General features: G+C 46.9%; 1 protein-coding gene across 1 annotated transcript in view; it reads right to left on the reverse strand.

Annotated features, from left to right (window-relative positions):
* Positions 1 to 15,403: 15,403 nt before the first annotated feature.
* Positions 15,404 to 23,348, reverse strand: part of LOC119283572 — a 9,330-nt gene continuing 1,385 nt past the window's right edge. Inside the window, exons 5-17 of the mRNA XM_037563055.1 lie at positions 23,089 to 23,262; positions 22,873 to 23,007; positions 22,105 to 22,186; positions 21,912 to 22,037; positions 21,760 to 21,825; positions 21,657 to 21,680; positions 19,910 to 20,372; positions 18,329 to 18,390; positions 17,229 to 17,390; positions 16,788 to 16,852; positions 16,428 to 16,710; positions 15,524 to 15,798; positions 15,404 to 15,434 (exon numbers count right to left, since the gene is read on the reverse strand). Of these exons, the coding sequence (XP_037418952.1) occupies positions 15,404 to 15,434; positions 15,524 to 15,798; positions 16,428 to 16,710; positions 16,788 to 16,852; positions 17,229 to 17,390; positions 18,329 to 18,390; positions 19,910 to 20,372; positions 21,657 to 21,680; positions 21,760 to 21,825; positions 21,912 to 22,037; positions 22,105 to 22,186; positions 22,873 to 23,007; positions 23,089 to 23,262 (1,948 nt within the window). The remainder of the gene's footprint in view (positions 15,435 to 15,523; positions 15,799 to 16,427; positions 16,711 to 16,787; positions 16,853 to 17,228; positions 17,391 to 18,328; positions 18,391 to 19,909; positions 20,373 to 21,656; positions 21,681 to 21,759; positions 21,826 to 21,911; positions 22,038 to 22,104; positions 22,187 to 22,872; positions 23,008 to 23,088; positions 23,263 to 23,348) is intronic.

Here is a 23,348-nt window from a genome sequence, read left to right on the forward strand (position 1 = left end):
GAATCCTATTCCAACTAGGAAAGGGGGGAGTCCTACTCCCAGAAGGAGTAGGACTCCTCCTGGCGCGCCACACCTTGGCCGGCCGGCCCCCCTCCCTTGAACCTTTATATACGGAGGCAGGGGCACCCCTAGAGACACAAGTTGATCCACGTGATCATATTCTTAGCCGTGTGCGGTGCCCCCTTCCACCATAGTCCTCGATAATATTATAGCGGTGCTTAGGCGAAGCCCTGCGACGGTAGTACATCAAGATCGTCACCATGCCGTCGTGCTGACGGAACTCTTCCCCGACACTTTGCTGGATCGGAGTCCGGGGATCGTCATCGAGCTAAACATGTGCTAGAACTTGGAGGTGCCGTAGTTTCGGTGCTTGATCGGTCGGGCCGTGGAGACGTACGACTACATCAACCAAACGCTTCCGTTGTTGATCTACAAGGGTACGTAGATCATACTCTCCCCTCTCGTTGCTATGCATCACCATGATCTTGCGTGAGCGTAGGAATTTTTTTGAAATTACTACGAAACCCAACAGCCATGTCGGGGAAACTTGAGGGCTGGTTTTACTCGTAGCTTAACCTATCTGGTGTGCCCTGAGAACGAGATATGTGCAGCTCCTATCGGGATTTGTCGGCACATTCGGGCGGCTTTGCCGGTCTTGTTTTACTATTGTCGAAATGTCTTGTAACCGAGATTCCGAGTCTGATCGGGTTGTTCCGGGAGAAGGAATATCCTTCATTGATCATGAGAGCTTGTGATGGGCTAAGTTGGGAAACCCCTGCAGGGTTTAAACTTTCGAGAGTCGTGCCTGCGGTTATGTGGCAGATGGGAATTTGTTAATATCTGGTTGTAGGGAACTTGATACTTGACTTAATTAAAATGAATCAACCGCGTGTGTAGCCGTGATGGTCTCTTTCCGGCGGAGTCCGGGAAGTGAACACGGTCTTGTGTTATGCTTGAACATAAGTAGTTTTAGGTTCACTTCTTGATCACTCTAGTTTCACGACCGTTGCCTAGTTTCTCATCTTACTCTTATTTGCGTATGTTAGCCACTATATTTGCTCAGCACTTGCTGCAGCTCCACCTCTTTACCTTACCCTACCCATAAGGTTAAATAGTCTTGATCTCGCGGGTGTGAGATTGCTGAGTCCTCGTGGCTCACAGATACTTCCAAAGCAGTTGCAGGTGCCGATGATACCAGTGCAGGTGACGCAACCGAGCTCAAGTTGGAGCTCGATGAAGATCTTGATCGTTATTTTGTGTCTTTCCCGATTGATCAGTAGTGGTGCCCACTTGGGACGATCGGGGATCTAGCATTTGGGGTTGTCTTCCTTTATTTTGGTTCCGTAGTCAGACCTTGATTGTACTCTGGATGATGTATGTTTAACTTGTTATTTGTGTGAAGTGGCGATTGTAAGCCAACTCTTTATCCCTTTCGTATTCAGTACATGGGATTGTGTGAAGATTGTCCCTCTTGCGACAAAACCACCATGCGGTTATGCCTCTAAGTCGTGCCTCGACACGTGGGAGATATAGCCGCATCATGGGTGTTACATTCCACCAGGACATCCAATGCATCCTCTTCTGATTCTCCTCGTCTCCCCACCAGAAATGCGCTATCGCGTCAATGATTCGTTTACAATTTTTTTTAGGAATTTTAAAGACCGACATTGCATAGGTGGGTATGGCTTGGATCATAGCCTTGAGCAGGATCTCCTCCCGGCAGATAGTAATTTTTCCTACCAAGCACTAATTTTCTTAACAATACGTTCAATCAGAAATTGGAAACAGTCTGTTTTATCTATTCCCATGTTTGCTGGCAAACCCAAATACTTAATACTGAGAGCCTCCGTCATTATATTCAGCTTTGTACACAACTGTTCTCTTATTTCCACCTTTCTGTTTGGGCTGAAGAAAATGCTGGATTTTTCAACACTTACCAATTGTCCCGAAGCCTCACAATATAAATCTAGCACTGCTTTGAGATCTTCCACACTGTGTTGGTTGGCTTTCATAAGAATCAGAGAATCATCCGCAAATAGAAGATTTGTGATAGGTGGAGCGTCTCTACAGACTCTTACTCTTGAAATTTTCCCATTTTCCTCTGCATGTGTAAGTAGAGCGTTCAAACCCTCAGTGCACAACAAGAAGAGGTATGGTGACAACGGGTCTCCTTGTCTCAAACCCCTTGTAGGCTTGAAGCTCTCACTTTCCTCCGCATTAATCCTTACTCTATACTCGACCGTTGAAACACATTGCATAATAAAATCAACCCAATCTTGACGGAAACCCAGTCGCAACATAATTTCTTTCAAAAAAGGCCATTCAACTCTGTCATAAGCTTTGTGCATATCAAGTTTTATAGCGCACAAACCCTCTCTACCTTCTCTTTTATTCTTGATTGTATGAAAACACTCATATGCTACTAAAATATTATCTGTTATCAGTCTGCCGGGCACGAAGGCACTTTGAGTTGGGCTAATAATATCTGGCAGGAAAATCTTCAAGCGAGAAGCCACCACTTTTGCAGTTATTTTATATACCACATTACATAAGCTGACAGGCCTAAATTGGGTTACCTTTTTTGGTGTATTAACCTTTGGAATCATCACGATCACAGTGTCGGGAATGGCAAATCCTTATAGTAGTCACCACCATTGATGATCGATTTTGGACAAATGAGCAAGAAATATGGTGGCATGATATATTCCAAATACACAAGACTCAAGTTATGTTTCAAAAGACTATGGATATTGAGTACATAAATGGAGATCCCGATGACTTCCCCAACATCAATGATTGTTGCAAGCCTGATGATGTGTACAAGCTCATTACTATGAATTGCCCCGAGCTTATTCGCCATTTTTATGCCACCGTGCACTTCCATCATGACTCGGAGAGACCTATGTCTTGGATGAGTGGTTCACACAAGATTGAGGAGAAGCCCTTGTGATGTAGGGTGGAACTCTATTTGGTCGATCTTTCACGATTGGAGGGGGATCCCGCGAAGAACACGAGAAGGAAACACTCAATCAAGAAGATCCAAATCACGCATGTGCTAAATCCACAGTGAACACAAGAGGATACAAAGGGTAATTACTTCATCCCAATCCTTGAAGGAGAGAGGTCTTGAATCCTAGAAGGATCTTGCCATGAAGAGGTCTTGAATCCACTTGGGGGATCTTATCACATGGAGGCCTTGATCTCCATTGGAGTAGGGGTAAGTGGATGAGAAAAGCTCTATCTCTATCTTGAGCTAATCCTTTGCTAACCCTAGAAGGAGGAGGAGAAGGTCTATTTATAGTCTAGGGACGTAGGGGTGAGGGGAGCTGACATGTGCACTTGGCGCAGCTATGTGGAGGCGCTGGATGTCCGGCCCGACTTGGGGCGCTGGAGGCAAGCCGATTCTTCCCTTCTTTGGATAGTCGGGGCCGGATATCCAGGTTGGCGCCGGATGTCCGGCTGTTCCTCGAGTGTCGGATGTCTGGGGGTCGTATGGATGTCTGGCCGTTGTAGAGTTGTCGAGCGTCTGTTTCTCTCTGGTCTTCCTCTGCTTGGTGGCGCCGGATGTCAGGGCTCCTGCCGGATGTCCGACCGCTGTAACTCCACGTCGACTCCACTTGAGGCACTTCTTGATCTGCTTCCATGTGGTTGTCCTATGCTTCGAACTTCTCCATGGCTGTCGCCTCGGTTCCTGAGCACATGTAGTGTCTTTGCATTAGGTAGCAACCATGTCTCGCATGAATGGAAAGGGGAAGCATTTAGGAGCAGGTTCACGTTGTGTCCAATGGCATATACTCGAGGTACCGCCGTATGTTCTCTTGGGGCTTGGGAGTAGTTGTAGAGTATATGGGGATGATCGTAGGATGCTCCATTGTGAACCTCATTGATAACCCACAAGTATAGGGGATCGCGACAGTTTTCAAGGGTAGAGTATTCAATCCAGAATTACTGATTTGACACAAGGGGAGCCAAAGAATATTCGCGAGTATTAGCAGTTGAGTTGTCAATTCAATCAGTCCTGGAGAACTAAATATCTGCAACAGAGTGATCAGTAGCAAAGTAATATGATGGTTTGATAATAGTGGTAAGGATAGCAACAGTAATGGTAACAGTAGCAGCATCAGTAGCAGTTTTATAGTGATTGTGACAGCAGCAGCAAAATAGTAACTTAGCAAAGATCAATATGTGAAAAGCTCGTAGGCATTGGATCGGTGGCTATGTTGGATAACATTCATCATGTAACAGTTATAACCCAGGGCGACACAAAACTAGCTCCAATTCATCAATATAATGTAGGCATGTACTTCGTATATAGTCATACATGCTTATGATAAGAACTTGCATGACATCTTTTGTCTTACCCTCCCGTGGTAACGGGGTCCATCAGAAAACTAAGGGATATTAAGGCCTCATTTTAATATAGAACTGGAACAAAGCATTAACACATAGTGAATACATGAACTCCTCAAACTATGATAATCACTCGAAAGAATCCCAATTATTGTCACCTTGGGGTATGTGTATCATAGCACGTATGCAGAGGCCGGGTGTAATTAGTATCTTCGTGATATTAATATATTCCCTTTATGGGATATATCTTATTCTTATTCTTGAGCCGTAGGAAAGTCATAACTAAAAATAGGGATCACATGATGAACTTGGAGTGGAATCATATCCTCTCGATACACCCATAAACCACCTCCCATATTCTATTTAAAAGAGCCACGGAAAATCCAGAGAGATAAGCCTTCAAAAGTCGCATCCCGCCTTTTTCTATGCGGCCTAAAGGCTAGCTTGGAGGTTCCAGACTGAATCTAAGGCACCCAGAATCACGCTCGCCCTCCTGAGTAGCATATTGTTGAGATTAGTAGATGGTTTCAACCGGAGGCGTGCGGAGTCTGGCCCGGAATCCGAGCTGCCCATAGCCTTGGCCCAGAGGTTATGTGGTTAACATCTAGAGCCCTCTAGATCCGGAGCATCCTCAAGAGTGACATCTAGTGGAGATCAATATAACTCATTGCTACTAGTGGGCATCTTTGTCTATGTGTGCCTTGGTTATTTCTGTACATTTGCTTTGTCATTTGCGTTATTTATATTGTTGTTTACACTTGCTTATCATAATATAGGTTGCTCATCACATAGTTGCATTTAGGAGAACCTTAATTATCCACACTTTCCATAAAACTTGTGAAGAATAGCTTAAACTTTGCGGGACCTATTCAACCACTAAGTCGCCAACTCGATCCTTCAGAGAGGGTGTTAGATGAGATGGTAGAGTTGGAGTTTGTTATTATCTCATGTATTCAAACCATGTTTATCTCTCCTGATTGCAATCTATTTGTCATATGCTATTGACTGACATTAATTTGTAAGCCACGCTAGGGGTTCTTATTCCGACATTAATTTGTAAGCCATGATAGGGGTTCTTATTCCGACATTAATTTGTAAGCCACGATAGGGGTTCTTATTCCGACATTAATTTGTAAGCCACGATAGGGGTTCTTATTAATAGATCGACACGGCTTCCTACGGGAAGCGAGAACGTTTCCCAAATTAACTAGGACACGTAAAAGGTGCACTGTTACTAACTATTTGTCAGGCTACAGACTTATCGCTGACATGTAAAAAGAGAATGAAATTATCTCTCAGCAAAAGTTAAACCGCAGAAACAAAGGGTCCTATGGACTACCTTTACTTTTGTAACATCACCAGTACTTAGTACACCTTTGTACTAGAGCTAGTACAAAGTTGAGACACTTATTCTGGGACGGGGAGAGTATAAACTTGCTTTGATGTGGCTCACATCCAAGGCCTCTTTGGAACGAAGGATCTTTGTAAGTGCACTGTTTGGAAAAAGTGTGATCATAAAAGAAAAATCGTTAAGCAAGCATTGTACTTATGTTTTTTTACCCCTAGCAAGCATTGTACGTGATGTTGTATCTTAGAGCAACTCCAATGGGCCGACCCAAACGGACGGTGATTTCGTCCGCTTTTTGTTCGTTTGGGTCGGCCACCCGCCTGACGTCCGCCCTGTTTTTCATATGGGTCGGTAGCGCGCCCAACGCGCCGACCCATATGTGCAGGCCTAACCGGCTGGCCGCCCAATTTTACATTGATTTGCATTACAACATATTGTGAAACGAAAATTTAACAAGCAAAACAGTTTAGCCGCCCAAATAAATAGTATCGTTTTACATGCCAAATACAAATAAAAATGTTTCACATAGTTTTGCAAACGAATAAAAGAAGATACATCTATTGGTTGCCAACATGAGTCCACATATGCTCAACCAAATCATTTTGCAGTTGCACGCGAGTTTCCCAATCACGCATGTCTTCATGAAACTGAGTGAACTGCTCAAATGTTGCTGCTACTCCATGCTCAGGCACAATATTCTCACCTTGAAACTGAAAGCCTTGATCGTACAGATGTTCCAGGCTCTCGTCTTCTACGATCATATTGTGCATGCTCACACAAGCAGTCATCACCTCCCATAGTTTTCGCGTGCTCCAAGTATTAGTAGGATACCAGACGATGCCCCACTGAGATTGCAAAACACCAAAGGCACGCTCGACATCCTTTCTAGCACTCTCTTGCTCTTGGGAAAATCTTTTCCTTTTCTCTTCAACGGGGTTGGGTATTTGTTTGGGATATAGCTATCAGTTATGACCCGCCCAAGAGGGGCCGGGTCAGTCCCAATGACGGGTCACAAAGGAAGCCCAGAAAACAGTCAAGGCGATATTTTATTAAAGCTTATAGAAGGCCTAAGCCCAGAGGCGGCTTAAGGCCCAATATTGTAAATCGCTGTATGTAAGGAAAGACTTGTAAGGAAAGGCATGTAAAATAAGTCACCAGGCCGGACACGCTTTATGAGCCGGCCAGGACTCTATAGGCCGCCAGGCGTCAACCCGTGTATATAAGGGGACAACCCGGTGGCGGCTTAGGGTAAGAAACAAGAGATCGATAACCAAGCCGGCGGATTAGCCTCTTGGTGATCGAAACCCCAGCAATCCCAACACAACTAGACGTAGGCTTTTACCTTCATCGTAAGGGGCCGAACTAGTATAAAATCTCTCGTGTCCTTTGTCCCGATTAACCCCTTTAAGCTTCCTAGTTGCGGTGGCCCTACGACTAAGTCCTTTTGCTAGGACATCTGCTGTGACAATACCACAACAGTTGGCGCCCACCGTGGGGCCAGCGCACGGTGGATTTGAGTTCCTGAAGGGCAGCTTCAAAGGGCTCAAGGGATATGTTGTGGGCCGGATGACCAAGAGTCGCGGCGGCAAGCTCTACATCGACGACGAAGGCTGGGGCCCCGAGGCCGGCTCAATTGAGTACGGGTACTGGGTCCCCTTCGGCGGGATTCATGTCTTCATCGGCCGGATCGGCGAATCAGGCCCTGAGCCGGACATCTGCACCGACATCATCGAGACGGCTCAGCGCGCGCAACCCGCCCGGGCCCGACCCGCCGTAAAACATGCTTTTGTGGGTTGCATCCATGGAGGTGAATACTCAGAAGGATCAGTGGATGGCGGTGAGACGGCCATCTGTTCTGACGCTACATCATCAACAGGCGAGACGGACTCGTTGTGTCAGCTACAGGTTGGCATGCTTGGGGGCTGTTCCGATGGCAGCAGTATTCGGGACCCCTTTGAGCCACCGAAACGAGCCGGAGTCTTCATGGCAGGCACCCAGCCCGGGAAGAACTCCACGGCTGTGGCAGCAACGACCACCGGGTCGGCAGCCGCCGGGTCAGGAGACCCCGCTCGCTCCCCGACTCCGATACTAATGGACCTCACGGATAAGTTGACGGCCATGGTAGAGCCGGCGGATAAAGTTCAGCATGATGCGGAAGTGGCACGGGTACGCAAAGAGATGGCACATGCCAAGGAAAATTTAGCAGCTGAGGAGGTCAGGATGGCCGCGGAGCGGGCGGCTTTGGACGCTCCTGCTCAGCAGCTTCAAGCGGAGACTTTCTGGCTCTCGGTGGATCTGAACGCGTCAAATGAGGTCATGAGGAGGAGGCATCAGAAAACTCAATCACGTTTACCTCTGACGCTCGATCCTAGGAACCTTTTCCATACACCTGGGGCCGGTCCAAGTAACCCACCGGAAGGAAATTGAATCACAACACCCGGAGCACCGATTCAGCCGTGGGCCATGGAGCCACCTCGCATGTATACCGCTCCGCCTCATTATGTGCCAACACCACCGGGTCACTTCTCCAATCCTTTGGAAAACCTCATTGCTGCGTCGGCTCATTTGGTGGCTCTCCCGATGGAAGGCGATTCTCCGACAGCAGTCGAAACACGAAGGGTGAGGGAGCTTCTTCAGACAGCTCTAGCATAGCAGGATGCGTACTCTTACAGTCGAGACAGAATCCATTCAACCCCTCGCCCGAGCCGGAGCCCGAGCTATAGCAGGCATATGGACTCAGCTGATATGTCAAGCAACACTCAGCGCCGCAACCAACCGCGCAGACATGAGCCAGTGCAGGCGGGAGCCCTTAACTTAGCGGATCAGGAGAGGATCCGACAAGAGGCTGAGCGGGCGGTTCAATTGGCGGCTGAGGAGGCGGCTCATCAAACTTTTCCAGTTTATCCAGCAACATCTGTTGAGGCAGGAGTAGCCACAAGGACCGGAGGCGTTCCTTGCTTGGTGCCGGCTATATGTAATGAGCGCTTACCTAAAGACTTCAAGGGGCCTCGTAAAGTGCCTAACTACACGGTTGATTTGCAGCCTGGGCATGGATTGAGAGTTACGAGATGGCAATGGAGCTTTTGGAGGTCAGCGATGCAGCAATGGCTAAGTACTTCACCATGATGTTGGATGGAACAGCTCGCACTTGGTTGAAAAGGTTGCCGCCCAATTCCATCGGCTCATGGGCAGAGTTGAAGGCCCGATTCATTCAAAACTTCAAAGACACATGTAAGCAACCTATGTCAATTGTGGACCTGACTAACTGTAAGCAAGAGGAAGGAGAGTCCACAACCCATTGGGTGCGCCGGGTCAAGGAGATAATACATTCATCTGATAAGATGGATGCTGGTTCGGTAGTCTTAATGTTGGAGAAAAATTGCCGTTTTGAACCTTTGAAGCAGAAGCTGGGGCGGCTCAAGCGTGACTGCAATGACATGGGCCAGTTGATGGCGGCTCTGGTCAAATATGCTGATTTTGACAATACCAAGGATCCCTTGTTTGATGAGGAGAAAATGGGGAAGGGAAAGAAGAATGGCAATGCCAAGGGTCACCAGCATAACCCGACAAATCAAGGAGGTAATAAATGTAAGACCGACGAATTTGTGGCTAATACCAACGCGCAGGGCAACAATCAGCGACGCAAGGGTAGGCAGCCCCCTCGTTCAGGCGGGTCAGGTCCCATCCTCGAGCAACTATTGAATGAACCTTGCCCAAGACACGGCACCCGGGAGAAGCCATCAACCCATCTGTGGAAGGAATGTACGATCATGAAGGCATTTAAAAATTCAAACGCGTTTGATGGAGGTCACGGGCCTGGCGGCGGTTCAGGCGGAGGTGGCTTTCATGGCCCGGGTGCCGGTTCAGGTGGAGGCGTTTTTCATGGTTCAGGCCATACATGTAACCAGGGAAGTTACAATCAACAACCCGGCCAAGGCAATCAGCAGCAACAGTCTGGATATCAGAGCAATCCAAAACAGTTGAATAGTGGGCAATACCATGTATTTACCACTAGTTTATGCAAGAGGGACCAGAAGCTTCATAAGAGGGCTGTCAACGCGGTTGAGCCGGCGATACCGCGCTATTTGAGGTGGTCTGAACAACCTATTGTGTGGAGCAGAGAAGATCATTCTCCCCGGGTTGACAATCCGAGTCACTTAGCCTTGGTAGTGGCACCTCAGGTTGGTGGATATAAATTCACTAAAGTGCTCATGGATGGAGGCAATAGCATCAACATCCTCTACTATGAGACGTTCCGTCGGGTGGGGTTGACTGATAAGAGTCTTAAGCAATCCAACACTGTTTTTCATAGTGTTGTGCCTGGCAAGTCAGCATACCCAGTTGGTAAGATTGAACTGGAAGTAGCCTTTGGGAATGAATATGATTCCAGGGCGGAGAAGTTAACTTTTGAGGTGGTTAAGATCAAAAGCCCATATCATGCTCTGTTTGGACGGCCGGCTTATGCCAAGTTCATGGCTCGGCCGTGTTATGTGTATCTACAGCTCAAGATGCCGGGTTATAAGGGCTCCATTACAGTGCATGGAAGCCGAAAAATAGCCCTGGAGTGTGAAGAAGGAGATGCTGCGTATGCTGAGTCTATTTGTGCAACAGAGGAGTTAAAGTTTATAAAGATAATGTTGACCCGGTAGATATGACATCGTTAAAGAAGCCAACAACGGAGCACGAGCTGGTGTTGAACTTCAAATCAGCTGATGACACCAAGATGGTTGATTTTGTGCCAGGCAACTCGTCCAAGCAGTTCATCATCAGTGCCAACTTGGATCCAAAATAGGAAAGCGTGCTCATCGAGTTCATCCGTGAGAACCGGGACATTTTTGCATGGAAGCCTTCTGATATGCCGGGTGTCCCGAGAGAACTCGCTGAGCACACTCTCAATATTGATCCGAAGTTTAAGCCGGTCAGACAGTTTCTCCGGCGGTTTAACGAAGAAAGGCGCAAGGCCATTGGAGAAGAAGTGGCCCGGCTCTTGGCGGTCGGGTTCATTGTGGAAGTTTTTCATCCAAAGTGGCTGGCTAACCCGGTGCTTGTACTCAAGAAGAACGACATCTGGTGTATTTGTGTGGATTACACCGATTTAAATAAGGCTTGTCCAGCTGACCCTTTTGCTCTCCCTCGTATTGATCAGATCATTGATGCTACGGCGGGTTGCACGCGTTTGAGTTTTCTGGATGCCTATTCAGGTTATTATCAGATCAAAATGGCAGTCAAGGACCAGGAGAAGACAGCCTTCATCACTCCATTTGGAGCCTTCTGCTATGTGTCTATGCCTTTTGGGCTTAAGAGTGCCCAGGCGACTTATCAACGGTGTAATGTTCATGCTTATGTGGATGATATAGTGGTGAAGTCCAGAACGGAGGAAACCTTAGTAACAGATCTGAAGGAGACCTTTGATAACCTTCGGGTCTACAAGATGATGCTTAACCCGGCTAAGTGTGTTTTTGGCGTCCCCGCTGGCAAACTCTTGGGTTTTTTGGTATCTAACACAGGTATCGAAGCTAACCCGGAGAAAATTAAGGCAATCACCTCCCTGGCCAAACCTGTGTGCATCAATGACGTTCAATGACTGGCGGGTCGCGTCGCTGCTTTGAGCCGGTTCATAAGCCGGTTAGGGGAGAAGGCGATGCCTTTGTATCAGATGATGAAAAAAACGGATGATTTCGTTTGGAGTGATGCTGCAAACTCTGCTTTTGAGGATCCGAAGAAACAACTTGCTGAGCCGCCGGTTCTTGCTGCTCCGGTTGAGAAAGAGCCGCTATTGTTGTATGTAGCCGCTAACTCACGAGCTGTTAGTGTGGCGATTGTGGTGGAATGCAAGGAGGCTGGCAAGGAACATCGGTCCAACGGCCGGTTTACTACGTCAGTGAGGTGTTGATTGAGTCTAAACAAAGATATCCACATTGGCAGAAGCTCGTGTATGGAGTGTTCATGGCGAGCCGGAAGCTCAAACATTACTTTCAGGGTCACCCAATCACTGTGGTTAGTTCTGCTCCTTTGGGGGACACCATTCAAAATAGAGAAGCCACTGGACGAGTCGCCAAGTGGGCCATTGAACTTGGGTCTCATGGGTTGAAATATGTACCACGTACTGCGATCAAATTTCAAGCGCTGGTTGACTTTATTAATGATTGGACAGAACTACAGATGCCAAAAGAGAAACCAGACAACACATATTGGACAATTCACTTTGATGGGTCCAGACAATTGGAGGGCTCGGGGGCTGGAGTTGTTTTAACTTCCCCTCGAGGTGAAAAGTTTTGTTATGTGCTGCGACTGATGTTCCCTTGTACTAACAACGCAGCAGAATATGAAGCCTTGCTCCATGATCTTCGAATGGCCAAAGAGATGAGCCTGAGCTGGGTCCGGTGTCTTGGCGATTCAGATTTGGTGGCTCAATAGGTGTCAGGCAAGTGGGATTCCAAGGACCCTCTCATGGCGTCTTATCGCCGTGAAGTCGATGTTGTTACAGGACATTTTAAAGGTTATCAGGTGGAACACATTGACCGTAGGAAGAACGAAGCGGCAGATGCTCTAAGCTGGCTGGGGTCTCAGCGTAAGCCGGTGCCACCTAACACCTTTTTGGATGTTTTGCATAACCCGTCTGTTAAGTTACCTACAGAAGAAGATTTGGCCGTTCCTGACCCAGAGGCACAGTTGGTGGCAGCTCTTCACGTCATCCCAGATTGGACAGTACCGTTCTTGGCTTACATGACCCGGGGCGAGTTGCCAGAGGATGAGACCCTAGCCCGACAGATAACCCGGCGGTCCAAGTCAATGACGATTTTTGATGGAGAGTTATACCATCGTAGCGTTTCTAGAGCGTTTCAGCGGTGGGTTTCTCATGAAGAAGGCCAAGAGATACTCCGTGAAATCCATGAAGGGGATTGTGGTCATCACGCCGGGTCAAAGTATCTTGTGGCCAAAGATTTTCTTCATGGTTTTTATTGGTTGACGGCTCACGCTGATGCAGAGGATCTGGTCAGTAGGTGTGATGGATGTCAAAAATTTGCACGACGAGCACATGTACCGGCTCAAGAGTTGCGGATGATTCCAATCACCTGGCCATTTGCGGTCTGGGGGCTTGACATGGTTGGACCTTTCAAAAGATCTAAGGATAAAAATACACATCTTTTAGTAGTAGTTGACAAATTCACAAAGTGGGTTGAGGCGGAGCCAGTGAGTAAGTGTGATGCAGCCACAACGGTTCAGTTCATGAAAAAGGTGATCTTTCCCTTTGATTTTCCACACGGCATTATCACTAACAATGGCACTAATTTATCCCAAGGGGCTATGGAGGAGTTCTGACAACGTGAGCATATCCGGCTTGATGTTTCTTCTGTAGCTCACCCTCAATCTAATGGGTAGGCTGAGAGAGCAAATCAGGAAATCTTAAAAGGTCTCAAGCCCCGGCTTATGGTTCCCTTGCAGCGAACACCAGGTTGTTGGGTGGAGGAGTTACCCTCGGTGCTGTGGAGTATCAACACCACTCCTAACAGGTCTACGGGTTATACACCTTTCTTCATGGTTTATGGAGCGGAAGCAGTGCTGCCCAGTGACATCCATCATGACTCGCCTCGTGTGGCGGCTTATGTTGAAGCTAATAACAAACAAGCCAGACAGGATGCGCTTGACTTATTAGATGAGGAAAGAGACTTAGCAGCAGCTCGATCAGCGATTTATCAACAGGACCTGCGCCGCTATCACAGCCGCCGGGTTAAGTCCTGGACTTTTCAAGAAGGTGACTTGGTGCTCTGGCTCATCCATGATCTATCAGATGCACATAAGCTATCCCCACCTTGGGAAGGACCCTTTGTGGTCAGCAAGAACTTAAACAACGGGTCATATTACCTCATTGACGTTCGAGAGCACAAAGACTCACGTAAGTCGGAGGAGGAGACCCGCCGGTCGTGGAACATTGCTCAACTTCGGCTATACTACACCTGAGCCATCGGCTCTCATCATGTACATACTTTGGCGTTGTATATATTATGATAAGTAATAAAGCAGGACCTCTGTCTTTTTCCTTTTTAGCGATTATAAATCTTTACTCCTTTTACTATTTAAAATGACTATTAAGGAGCTGATCATATCTGAATCAAGTCTAACCTTTTTGGTCCGGCTTATGATCGTATTCGAATCTAGCTGTAATCCTCATGGTCAGTTGGGGGCTTCCTGTTCAAACATAGGTCGTATTCGAACCAAAGAGAACATAGCTGTCGTAACCCTCTTGATCGGCTCAAAGCCAAACTCACTAGGGGGCTTCTTGATCATATCTGAATCATAGCTTAACCCCTTTTGGGCCCGACTTAGATCGTATTCGAATCAGGGTCGTCAAAAACCTCTCAAGGTCATTTGGGGGCTTCCCGTTCAAACATAGGTCGTATTCGAACCAAAGAGAACATAGCTGTCGGTACCCTCTTGATCGGCGCAACGCCAAAGCCACTGCGGGCTATTTGACCGTATTCGAATCTTAGCTTAACCCCTTTGGTCCGGTTTACTAATCGTATTCGAATCAGAAACCCCCAACTTTTAGTTACAAGGTTATTTATATTGTTTATCACCTGGTGTTTGTCTTATTGGTCTTTTATTGTCTCTATTTTAAACAATCAGCATGTTTTTTTCGCCGGCTTGACTATTTGACAATAAACCGCCAAGGCATAAGAATCATCAGGTATTCAGAAGCATTGACTTCTCAAAAAAAGGGACTGGATCGTCAGCCTCATCACCCGGGTCATATAAACCGGTGGTCCAGAGGTCGAAGATACATGTATGACTGTTGTTTATGAACATTTTCTTTATGTGGTACTCCAAGGTTATTTCAACCCTGTTTCTTTTTACGTTTAGTTCTGTTTGTCTACTATGATAAAACTTTTTGGTCATGAACCGGGTATTCTGACCCGTTCGGCGTTAAACCGCCAAGCAAGTATTTCCTTTCTACAAGAACAAAGTAGAAATATTACAAAGATAACCATGAATGTAACGCATATATTGACATAAGGAAGCACAGAGTCACAAACGGCGTCTTATGCACGATGGCATAGGCAAAAATTCGAAGTGTTCAAAGCTAATTCTATTACAAGGCTTTTACAAGCCCACAAAGATTGTTCTCATTCCTCCCTTGCCGGTTCACCTCCTTCTGTCAACTGAAAGCTAGGATTGGACCAATCAAAGCCGTTCACGGCAACGAACTCTGATTCGTCATCAATCAAGCCAGCTGGATCAACTTCTGGTGCAAACGTGTGTTGGCGAGCCAGCGGGATAAGGTCTGTCACCTTGTAGGAAGGAGTCTCCATCTTATTCTCCAAATCAAAACACGGCTGGTATTTGTCAATATTAGTTTCATCTCCAAGGATGGTAGCTTGAGGTCGAACTCCCCTCACGCAAGCCATGAAGTCATCTTGCTCAAAGGGAGACCCGTCTTCCTTTACAGTCGGGTACCCCCTAGCTACATCCACCGGATCTAGATCTGGCACCCAAGCCTTGGAACGGCTCAAAGTAGTCAAAGCTCCGGCTCTAGCGCAGGATCGTTTGACCTCTTGGAACCTGGCGGGTAAGATTGACAGTTTCTTCAAGACGTCACTGAGCCGGTTGCGTCCTTGATTGGCGGGAGAGATAGCAGCGAGTGCTCGTTGGGCACCGATGTACAACTGCTCCACTAAGGTATAGATGGCCTTCAGTTTCGTCATGTTATCCTGGTTCAGGTTTTTGCTTCGCGGGCCTGCACATAATATTTCAATTTAAGGGGTCAGCAGGCGGTTTATTGTCCGAGTCACAAGAAGGTGAAACAGATCAGTACAGACGGCTTACCAAAGATGCGAAAACCATTTGAGACACCGGTTCTTTAAATCGGCCAGCTCCGTAGTAACCTCCTCAAGAGTTGCTTCTGTTTTTTCGGTGCGTTGTGTCAGCAGTGTTTTCTCTTCAGCCCAGGTTTTCTTCTTGGCAGTCAAGCTGTTTCTCAATTTTTCTGTCTCAGCAAGACTTAATTGAAGCTTGGAGTCAGCAGCCTTGATTTCTGCCTCCTGATCCACCAGCCGGGTCTTGGCGTAAGTTAATTGCGAACCCAATTCAGACAGGGCGTTCTGCAAAACATATATAGGTGTGTCAAAGTTCAAGAGTCAAGATTCAAGTCTCAAGTGCCTTGCACTGCAAAATCACATGAGACTTGGGGGCTAATGTATGCCAAAACAGTTTCTTATGACTCTAACATATTTCAAGTCCCAAGTACCTTACAAAGTAACAACACTTGGCACTTGGGGGCTAATGTATAATATTCAGAAAGTCTATCAAGATTAAGCCGGATTACAATATCAGTTGGGTTTGGCACAAGACAGTTATGAAATTAAAAGTGTCGGCTCATTTATGATCAAGTGAACCGGTCCTTGGGGACTACAGGTGAAGTTTATTCTAATTTATTGGACTTCAGAAAAATCTAAAGGTAAAGCTTTAGCCTATATCATAAGTCTATAGATCATTCAGGTTTTATCATAATCTACAGACTTGGGGGCTGGCAGAATATAAGTAAGCCGGAAAAACATACCTCATACTTCAGCTGCAACTGCTTGACCATTTCGATCTCCGACTCACGGCTGGAGTGCACATGGATGAGATAGCCGAACAATATGTCATTGGCATTCAGATGGCTATAATGAGAAATATCAAAACACACTCTCTGTCTCTCCAGGGCCTCTTGTTACGCGGTGTGACGGACCAACACGGTGGGATTCCCCGGCTCAAAAAAGCGACTTCCAATGATTAGAACGTCCTGGGCAGACGGTGATGGCGGGTTGGCCGAGCTGGATGGTCCAGTAGCAGAAGGGTTAACGATGGTATCGTCAGTTGATGGCTCAGGAGGATCTGTTTGAGTGTTGGCCGTCGGGTTTTCTGGCGCTTCAGTTGGAGGGGGAGAAGGTGGCATGGCCGGTTCAGGTGCAAGGACTGGCGGGTCTTCCGCCGGCCTAGTCACCTTGGCCTTCTTGGATTTGGCTTGGCCACTAAGAAAGATGTTACGAAACAGTTAGTATAAAGAAACAGTTTGAAAGACATAGAGGAAAGATAATTTCTTACTTACCCAGGGGCAGTCTTAAAGGCCGGGAATTGAGTTTGAGATGAGTCACCAGAAGAGCGAGACACCTCCTGCAAAGATAAAAATAAAGTTAGTAATGCAAGGGAGAAGATCCAGTAATGAAAAGTAAAAGACGAAGAAATAAACCTCATTCGGGCATTTTTGAGGAGTCCGTTGAAGAACAGAAGGCGGCTCATCGTCGTTCTGGGCCTGACGGCGGATCTCATGTTGCTATTTTTTCAAAAGAAAATGAGGATCCAAATAAGCCAAAGGGTGTGAAAACCTTACTTTCCGGGTTACGACTCGAAGTTTCTGGCTTGGCAAATGGGCTGAGTCACAGGAAATAGTTACATCTTCTTCTACGGCCTGACTGGCCCCCGTGTCGTCCTCGCAATGATCAGTGTTAATAAGATTATTAAAAAGCTGGCCAAGGGAGTCAAGGGCTACCTCCGACTCAGAAGTGTCATCGTCAAGTCTCAACAGATCCTCAGCGGTGCTTTTCTTCTTCTTCTTAGATCTCCGGGTCGTCTTCTTGGCAATTATGGCGGCGGCTCTAGCTTTCTTGTCGGCTTCGTGGTCGTACTTGGCTTTCCAGAAGTCAGATTTGGCCTATAAACAAATAAGCAAGATGAAAGGTCGTGCAGGTATTTAAAACAGTTGAGAAAAATACAAAGAGGAAGAGAGCAGAGGTTCTTTACCTCTGGCACCGGGTTAAGCTGGCAGAAGGGGTTTAACCCGACTTTACTGCAATCTTCGTATTTGCCGTTCACCAGAAGGGTTGACATTGCAACAATATCTTCTTCATTTAATTGAACGGAGCTGTGATGAAGAGAGTCGTCTGGGCCTCCACCGTATTCATACATCAATTTGGATCGGCGGCTTAGAGGGATGACCCGCCACGCAACCCAGCACCGGGTCAAATCAACTCCGGTTAAGCCATTCCCCAATAAAGCGTTAATCCTTTTAATGGATGGAATCAGCTTCTTGTGTTCGCTGACAGTGAGTTTGTCAGGGAGTGCAAACTTGGAGTCAAGACGCTCTGCGCGATAACTCGACAGCGGCTTCTCATTTGCTGGTGAAGTGTCTTGACAATAGAACCAAGTCTGATTCCAGTCCTTGGGATAACTCGGCAAGACTATTAGGAGGAAGACCGTGCCATGTCGATGCTGAATTGAGATACCCCCAAGTTCCAAGCTAGGGCCATTGGTGCACTCGTTCTGGTGGTTCAGATAAAAATACTCTCTAAAGAGTTCCACAGTCAGTTCTTCTTGAAGGTATGCCTCGCAGAGGACTTGGAAGTTGCAGATATTGGATATAGAATTAGGCCCGATGTCTTGAGGGTGGAGTTTGAAAAAATGGAGGACATCTCTGAAGAACTTTGAGTCGGGTGGGGAAAAGCCACGGTTCATGTGATCAGAAAAGACGATAACTTCACCATCTTTTGGATTGGGCCGTTCCTCGTCCGGGTTAGGTGCACGATAAGACATGACATTCTTCCCTGGCAAAAATCTTATGGAGAAGAACTCCTTCAAATTGTCCTCAGTTACTGTTGAGGGAACCCAGTTGCAGACAGTCGGTGCTTTGGACGACATGATGTTCAAAAGACGAACTGAAAAGAAAGCAACATGCCGGTTCAATTCAATGATAATGGTACAGGGGAGTAATGGCGGCTTAAGTAAGGGCTAATGTCATATAAGGACACGTAAGCCAGCGCAATAAGCCGCCATGACTACAGATATTTGAGAAAACAGATTCGGCTAAGTGTTGAGACAAACAAGTTTCCTAATTGCTTGATATTATTCCAGATCAAATGGCTATTCAAAATGGAAAAATTCTAGACCTAAATTTTTTGCACAGATGAGTTTGTGAGTCCTAATGAGGCCTTTATACTGGGAAAAGGGATCTATCAGTGTCAAGAGCAGGCACAAAAACAACTACCCCACAAGCATATATCTCTTTGGGGATCAAGAAGAGGCTGCAGTTGAAGAACTACGGAGAAACTGCGATGAACTGCGAAGAACATGCAGAGACCTAGAAAGCCCTAATGCAGATCTAAGGAGCAAGAAGGGAAATGCTTACAGCCACAGATCTTCCGCGGAAGGTCGCCGCCGTTTTCTAGATTCAAATCCGGTCGATGTAGCGGCCAAGGTCGGCGGAGGTGAAGGGCTCTCTGATGGCGACGGAGCTCGAGTAGCAGCGGAGGTCGCGAGAGGAGGAAGACGAAGAAGAGAGGAGAATGAGAAAGACCGGGGCGTGCCTATTTATAAGGGGATAAGTGAACAGGCGGGTGCAAAAAACGAGAAAGACCCATATAATGATTGTCCAACCAAACCGGCGCCTCGATTCTCGGAAAGCATTAAAGATGAAGAACCGTTGAGAAGATGACGTCATGATAGTTTTTTGTGTTTTCAAGAGATGACGTCATGGCGGGTTACAAAATTTTTTGCGAAGAGAAGATGGATTTTGTCTAAGTATTGAAGATTGATAAAGAACAAAGTTCAAAGTCAACCTGGGGCCTAATATTGGGGATATAGCTATCAGTTATGACCCGCCCAGGAGGGGCCGGGTCAGCCCCAATGACAGGTCATAAAGGAAGCCCAGAAAACAGTCAAGGCGATAGTTCATTAAGGCTTATAGAAGGCCTAAGCCCAGAGGCGGCTTAAGGCCCAATATTGTAAACCACCGTATGTAAGGAAAGACTTGTAAGGAAAGGCATGTAAAAGAAGTCATTGAGCCGGACACGCTTTATTAGCCGGCCGGGACTCTGTAGGCCGCCAGGCGTTAACCCGTGTATATAAGGGGATGACCCGGTGGCGGCTTAGGGCAAGAAACAAGAGATCGATAACCAAGCCGTCGGATTAGCCTCTTGGTGATCGAAACCCCAGCAATTCCAACACAACTAGACGTAGGCTTTTACCTTCTTCGTAAGGGGCCGAACTAGTATAAAATCTCTCGTGTCCTTTGTCCCGATTAACCCGTTTAAACTTCCTAGTTGCGATGGCTCTACGACTAAGTCCTTTTGCTAGGACATCTGCCGTGACAATTCCACGACAGTATTGCCTTGACAATAGTGGTCCACTGAGGATAGATACCGTCACCCAAATAGTACCCTTTGTCGTAGTTGTGGCCGTTGACAGTAAAGTTCACCGATGGGCTGTTGCCTTTGGCAAGCCTATCAAACACCGGCGAGCGATGAAGCACGTTGATATCATTGTGTGATCCAGCCATGCCAAAGAAAGAGTGCCAGATCCAGAGATCTTGAGACGCCACGGCCTCTAGTATGACAGTGCAAGCCCTGACATGTCCCTTATACTGCCCTTGCCAAGCAGAAGGGCAGTTCTTCCACTCCCAGTGCATGCAGTCTATGCTGCCAAGCATCCCCGGGAAGCCCCTGCTGGCATTCATCGCCAACAAATTGGTTGTATCTTCAGTTGTCGGCTCTCTCAAGTACTCAGGGCCAAACACAGCAATCACAGCCTTGCAGAACTTATACAGGGACTCTAGGCATGTAGACTCGCTCATATGGACGTACTTGTCAATGAGATCACCGAGCACTCCGTATGCAAGCATTCGGATGGCAGCAGTGCATTTCTGATAAGAGGAGAAACCAATCTTGCCGACGGCATCCTCTTTGCACTCGAAGTAGTCATCATAGCCGACCACTCCCTCTCTAATACGGTTGAAAACATGCCTACTCATACGGAACCGACGGCGGAATTTGTGATGTTTGAACAACGGGTTTGTTTCTGTCAAAGTAGTCCTTCCAGAGAAGGAAATGCCCGCTCTCGATTACGATTCAACGCCGGAAGGTGGCCCGGAATGGAGCCACGAAACAACGGCCGCTGGTTGTTCAGGTGGTGATGGACCAAGACGGCAGCCAATATCTCCTCCTCGTCGTCGGACGACGAATCGTCGGAGTCGCAACGGAAATTGTGGAAAAAGAACTCGTCGGCGGAGTCCATTTTCGTACCTTGGCAAACTGTCGAACAGCTTGCGGGCGTCAAAGAAGGAGACGGTCGGCGAGGGAAGACGCGGCGCCCACAGACCAACTAGCTGCCCTGCCGGCGTCCTCTGAGTGTGACGGCGTCCGACGAGCGTGCCGGTCGTATGTGGCGGGGGCGGCGAGGCATCTTCTTGGTCGCAGGCGGCTGGGCGTTGGGGGAAGCGCCGGCGGGAACCAGTTTGCTCCCCGGCGACAAAACGGCGGCGACGGGCGACTGAGGGGAGGGGCGGCGTTGCTGGGCGGATGTGGAGGCGACGGCAGCTGGAAGAGTCGCCGGCAAAAATGGGCGGCAGCTTCAGTGAGGAGGCGGGGGCGAGGGTTGCTTGTTGGCCGGGATGGGGGATGTGAGGGGAGGCCAATGTGTCACAAACCAGCGGGCCCGAGGACAGGAGTTGGCGAGCGCACGCGTCTGTCACGTGTCCGCGCCGACGCAAATCAGACTCAAAAATGGGCCGGGAATAGGTCGCTCGCGGACGAAAAACGGGCGCGCGTCCGTTTGGGTCCGCACGTTGGGCCGCTTTTTCTGTGACGGCCGCGGACGAAATGGGTAGCCCCATTAGAGTTGCTCTTAAGACTTCGAGAAACAAGTTGAGACTATTGAGATCATTCCAGTCCATAAAGTTGATACACAACAATTCTAGAATCCAGTACAGATCATATAACACCTGCTAACTGTCACGAAGCTCCATGGAGTCGGCTTTCTCTCGGCTGCATAAGCTGTATATTACCACCAGCTTCTCCACGACCTTCAAGCTTCCTCAGAATTTGCTACCAGCGAAGATGAAAATTTCCACTGCCTTATACCCCCTCTGTCCAGCGGAGGGAGTAATAACTAACTACATATATGCAGCACAATGCCACAATCCACCTACTGTCCAGTTTCGGTACTCCTTTCCCTGCAAAGTCATAAAGAAATTACAGTTACATCACTAAATTTAACATGCAGGAAATAAAGATGACGTGAGAAACATACACTTGGAATGCATGAACATCCTTGCGGAAGTTCTCTAGTTCCTCTGGATCAAAGGTGCCATCATCAAACTATTCATAGACCAACAAATTAGAGAAGCATTTGTTAAGTAGAACAAGGGAGTGAGAAGATGGAAATGCATGACAGTATGGCACACCAGCTGGCTGAAATCTTCTTCCAGTGTTTTATTCTGAAGAACTTCTGCCAATTTTCCGTTTTGAAGAAAACAGTGGATGAAGTAAAGAACATATATACCACATTCCTCCCCGTTTTGCTGTGGCACCTGCACAGTTTTGTTGTGGATGATGACAAGAACTCTAGATTCAAAAAGCAATTATTAAACATCATACCTTAGGAAACTCAAGACGGATTTTTTTTATGAAGTGCACACTTTCTTCCCGCTCTTCGATTTCATAAATACCACGAATGAATCTGATAAAGCAGCAAAGAAAAGATTAAATAAAACAGGGAGTTATAGGGCTGTGAGCATGATACAGTATTGTTGCTTATGTGCTATCACAAGCATATTCAGTCTGTTGGTGTTATCCCTTACATGGTATGTCTTGCATGCAAGTAAAATTGGGAATTAATGAAATGCGAGGTTGGTTGCTTTTAAACAAATGCACTAACGGGTCTGACCCAATCAAGGTGCTCAGGCACCTGGGTGCCCCAGATAATTTACCTATACATATATAACTAAAGTAATTTTCAACAAAAATAGACTAAAAACCTCCAGGATAAATGACAAGGACCGCTAAATACACATCACTAACTATGTTCAGCAAGGGTTAGATGATTTGTGATGTGATGTGCGAAGCTGGATTTTGATGAGCGCACATTCTGCTACTGTCTTGGGCTGACTCACTGGCATGGATACTATTCATGGCATAATCTTCATGAGTGACAACAGGAGTACAGGTAACCCTGTTGTCTACTTCAACAGTGCATACAAGTCTCAACCAAAAGAACATCATCTTGTTTCTAATATATGAATCGTCTACTAGACACAACAACTGGTCAGTCAGATAACCGTAATATAGCAAAACATGTGCATCATCATTAAGATCAGTATTATACTTATATTAGAGGTATGAGATGAAGGTATAGAAGGACCATACCCTCTTATTTCAGGTGCCAACCTCTTCGGATCTGTTGTGTTAAGTGAATCCAGCAGCAGCATTCGCGGTCCTTTTTTTGCATCTGAGCAGTCTGTCTCGTCAAAGTGGCATAGGACAAGGAGGTTCCAATGTCCCCTGCAGTTACGAAAGTGGAAATCCCATTGCTCTTTTGCAATCAAATAAGTTAATCCACGAGGTAAAACAAGACTGACCTACCAACGAACAATAGGGACAAACACATATTTTCTTGAAAATATTTTCAATTTCTTTGTCCATCTAAGAATTCTTGATTTCTGTTCTTTGTCCCCATTAACGTAACTGTTAAACCATAATGGATCCAAATATGCGCAAGCATTCTTCTGATCTTCATCTGTACGCTTCCAAAGGTTCCTATATGCACAAATTTACAGCAGCAAATAAGCATACAAAATTTCTCCAAGACCAATTATTTGCTTTCTTGAAACATGATTGTGTGT

The sequence above is a fragment of the Triticum dicoccoides genome, chromosome 4A (genome assembly GCF_002162155.2).
Source record: "Triticum dicoccoides isolate Atlit2015 ecotype Zavitan chromosome 4A, WEW_v2.0, whole genome shotgun sequence".
Lineage (NCBI taxonomy): Eukaryota > Viridiplantae > Streptophyta > Magnoliopsida > Poales > Poaceae > Triticum > Triticum dicoccoides.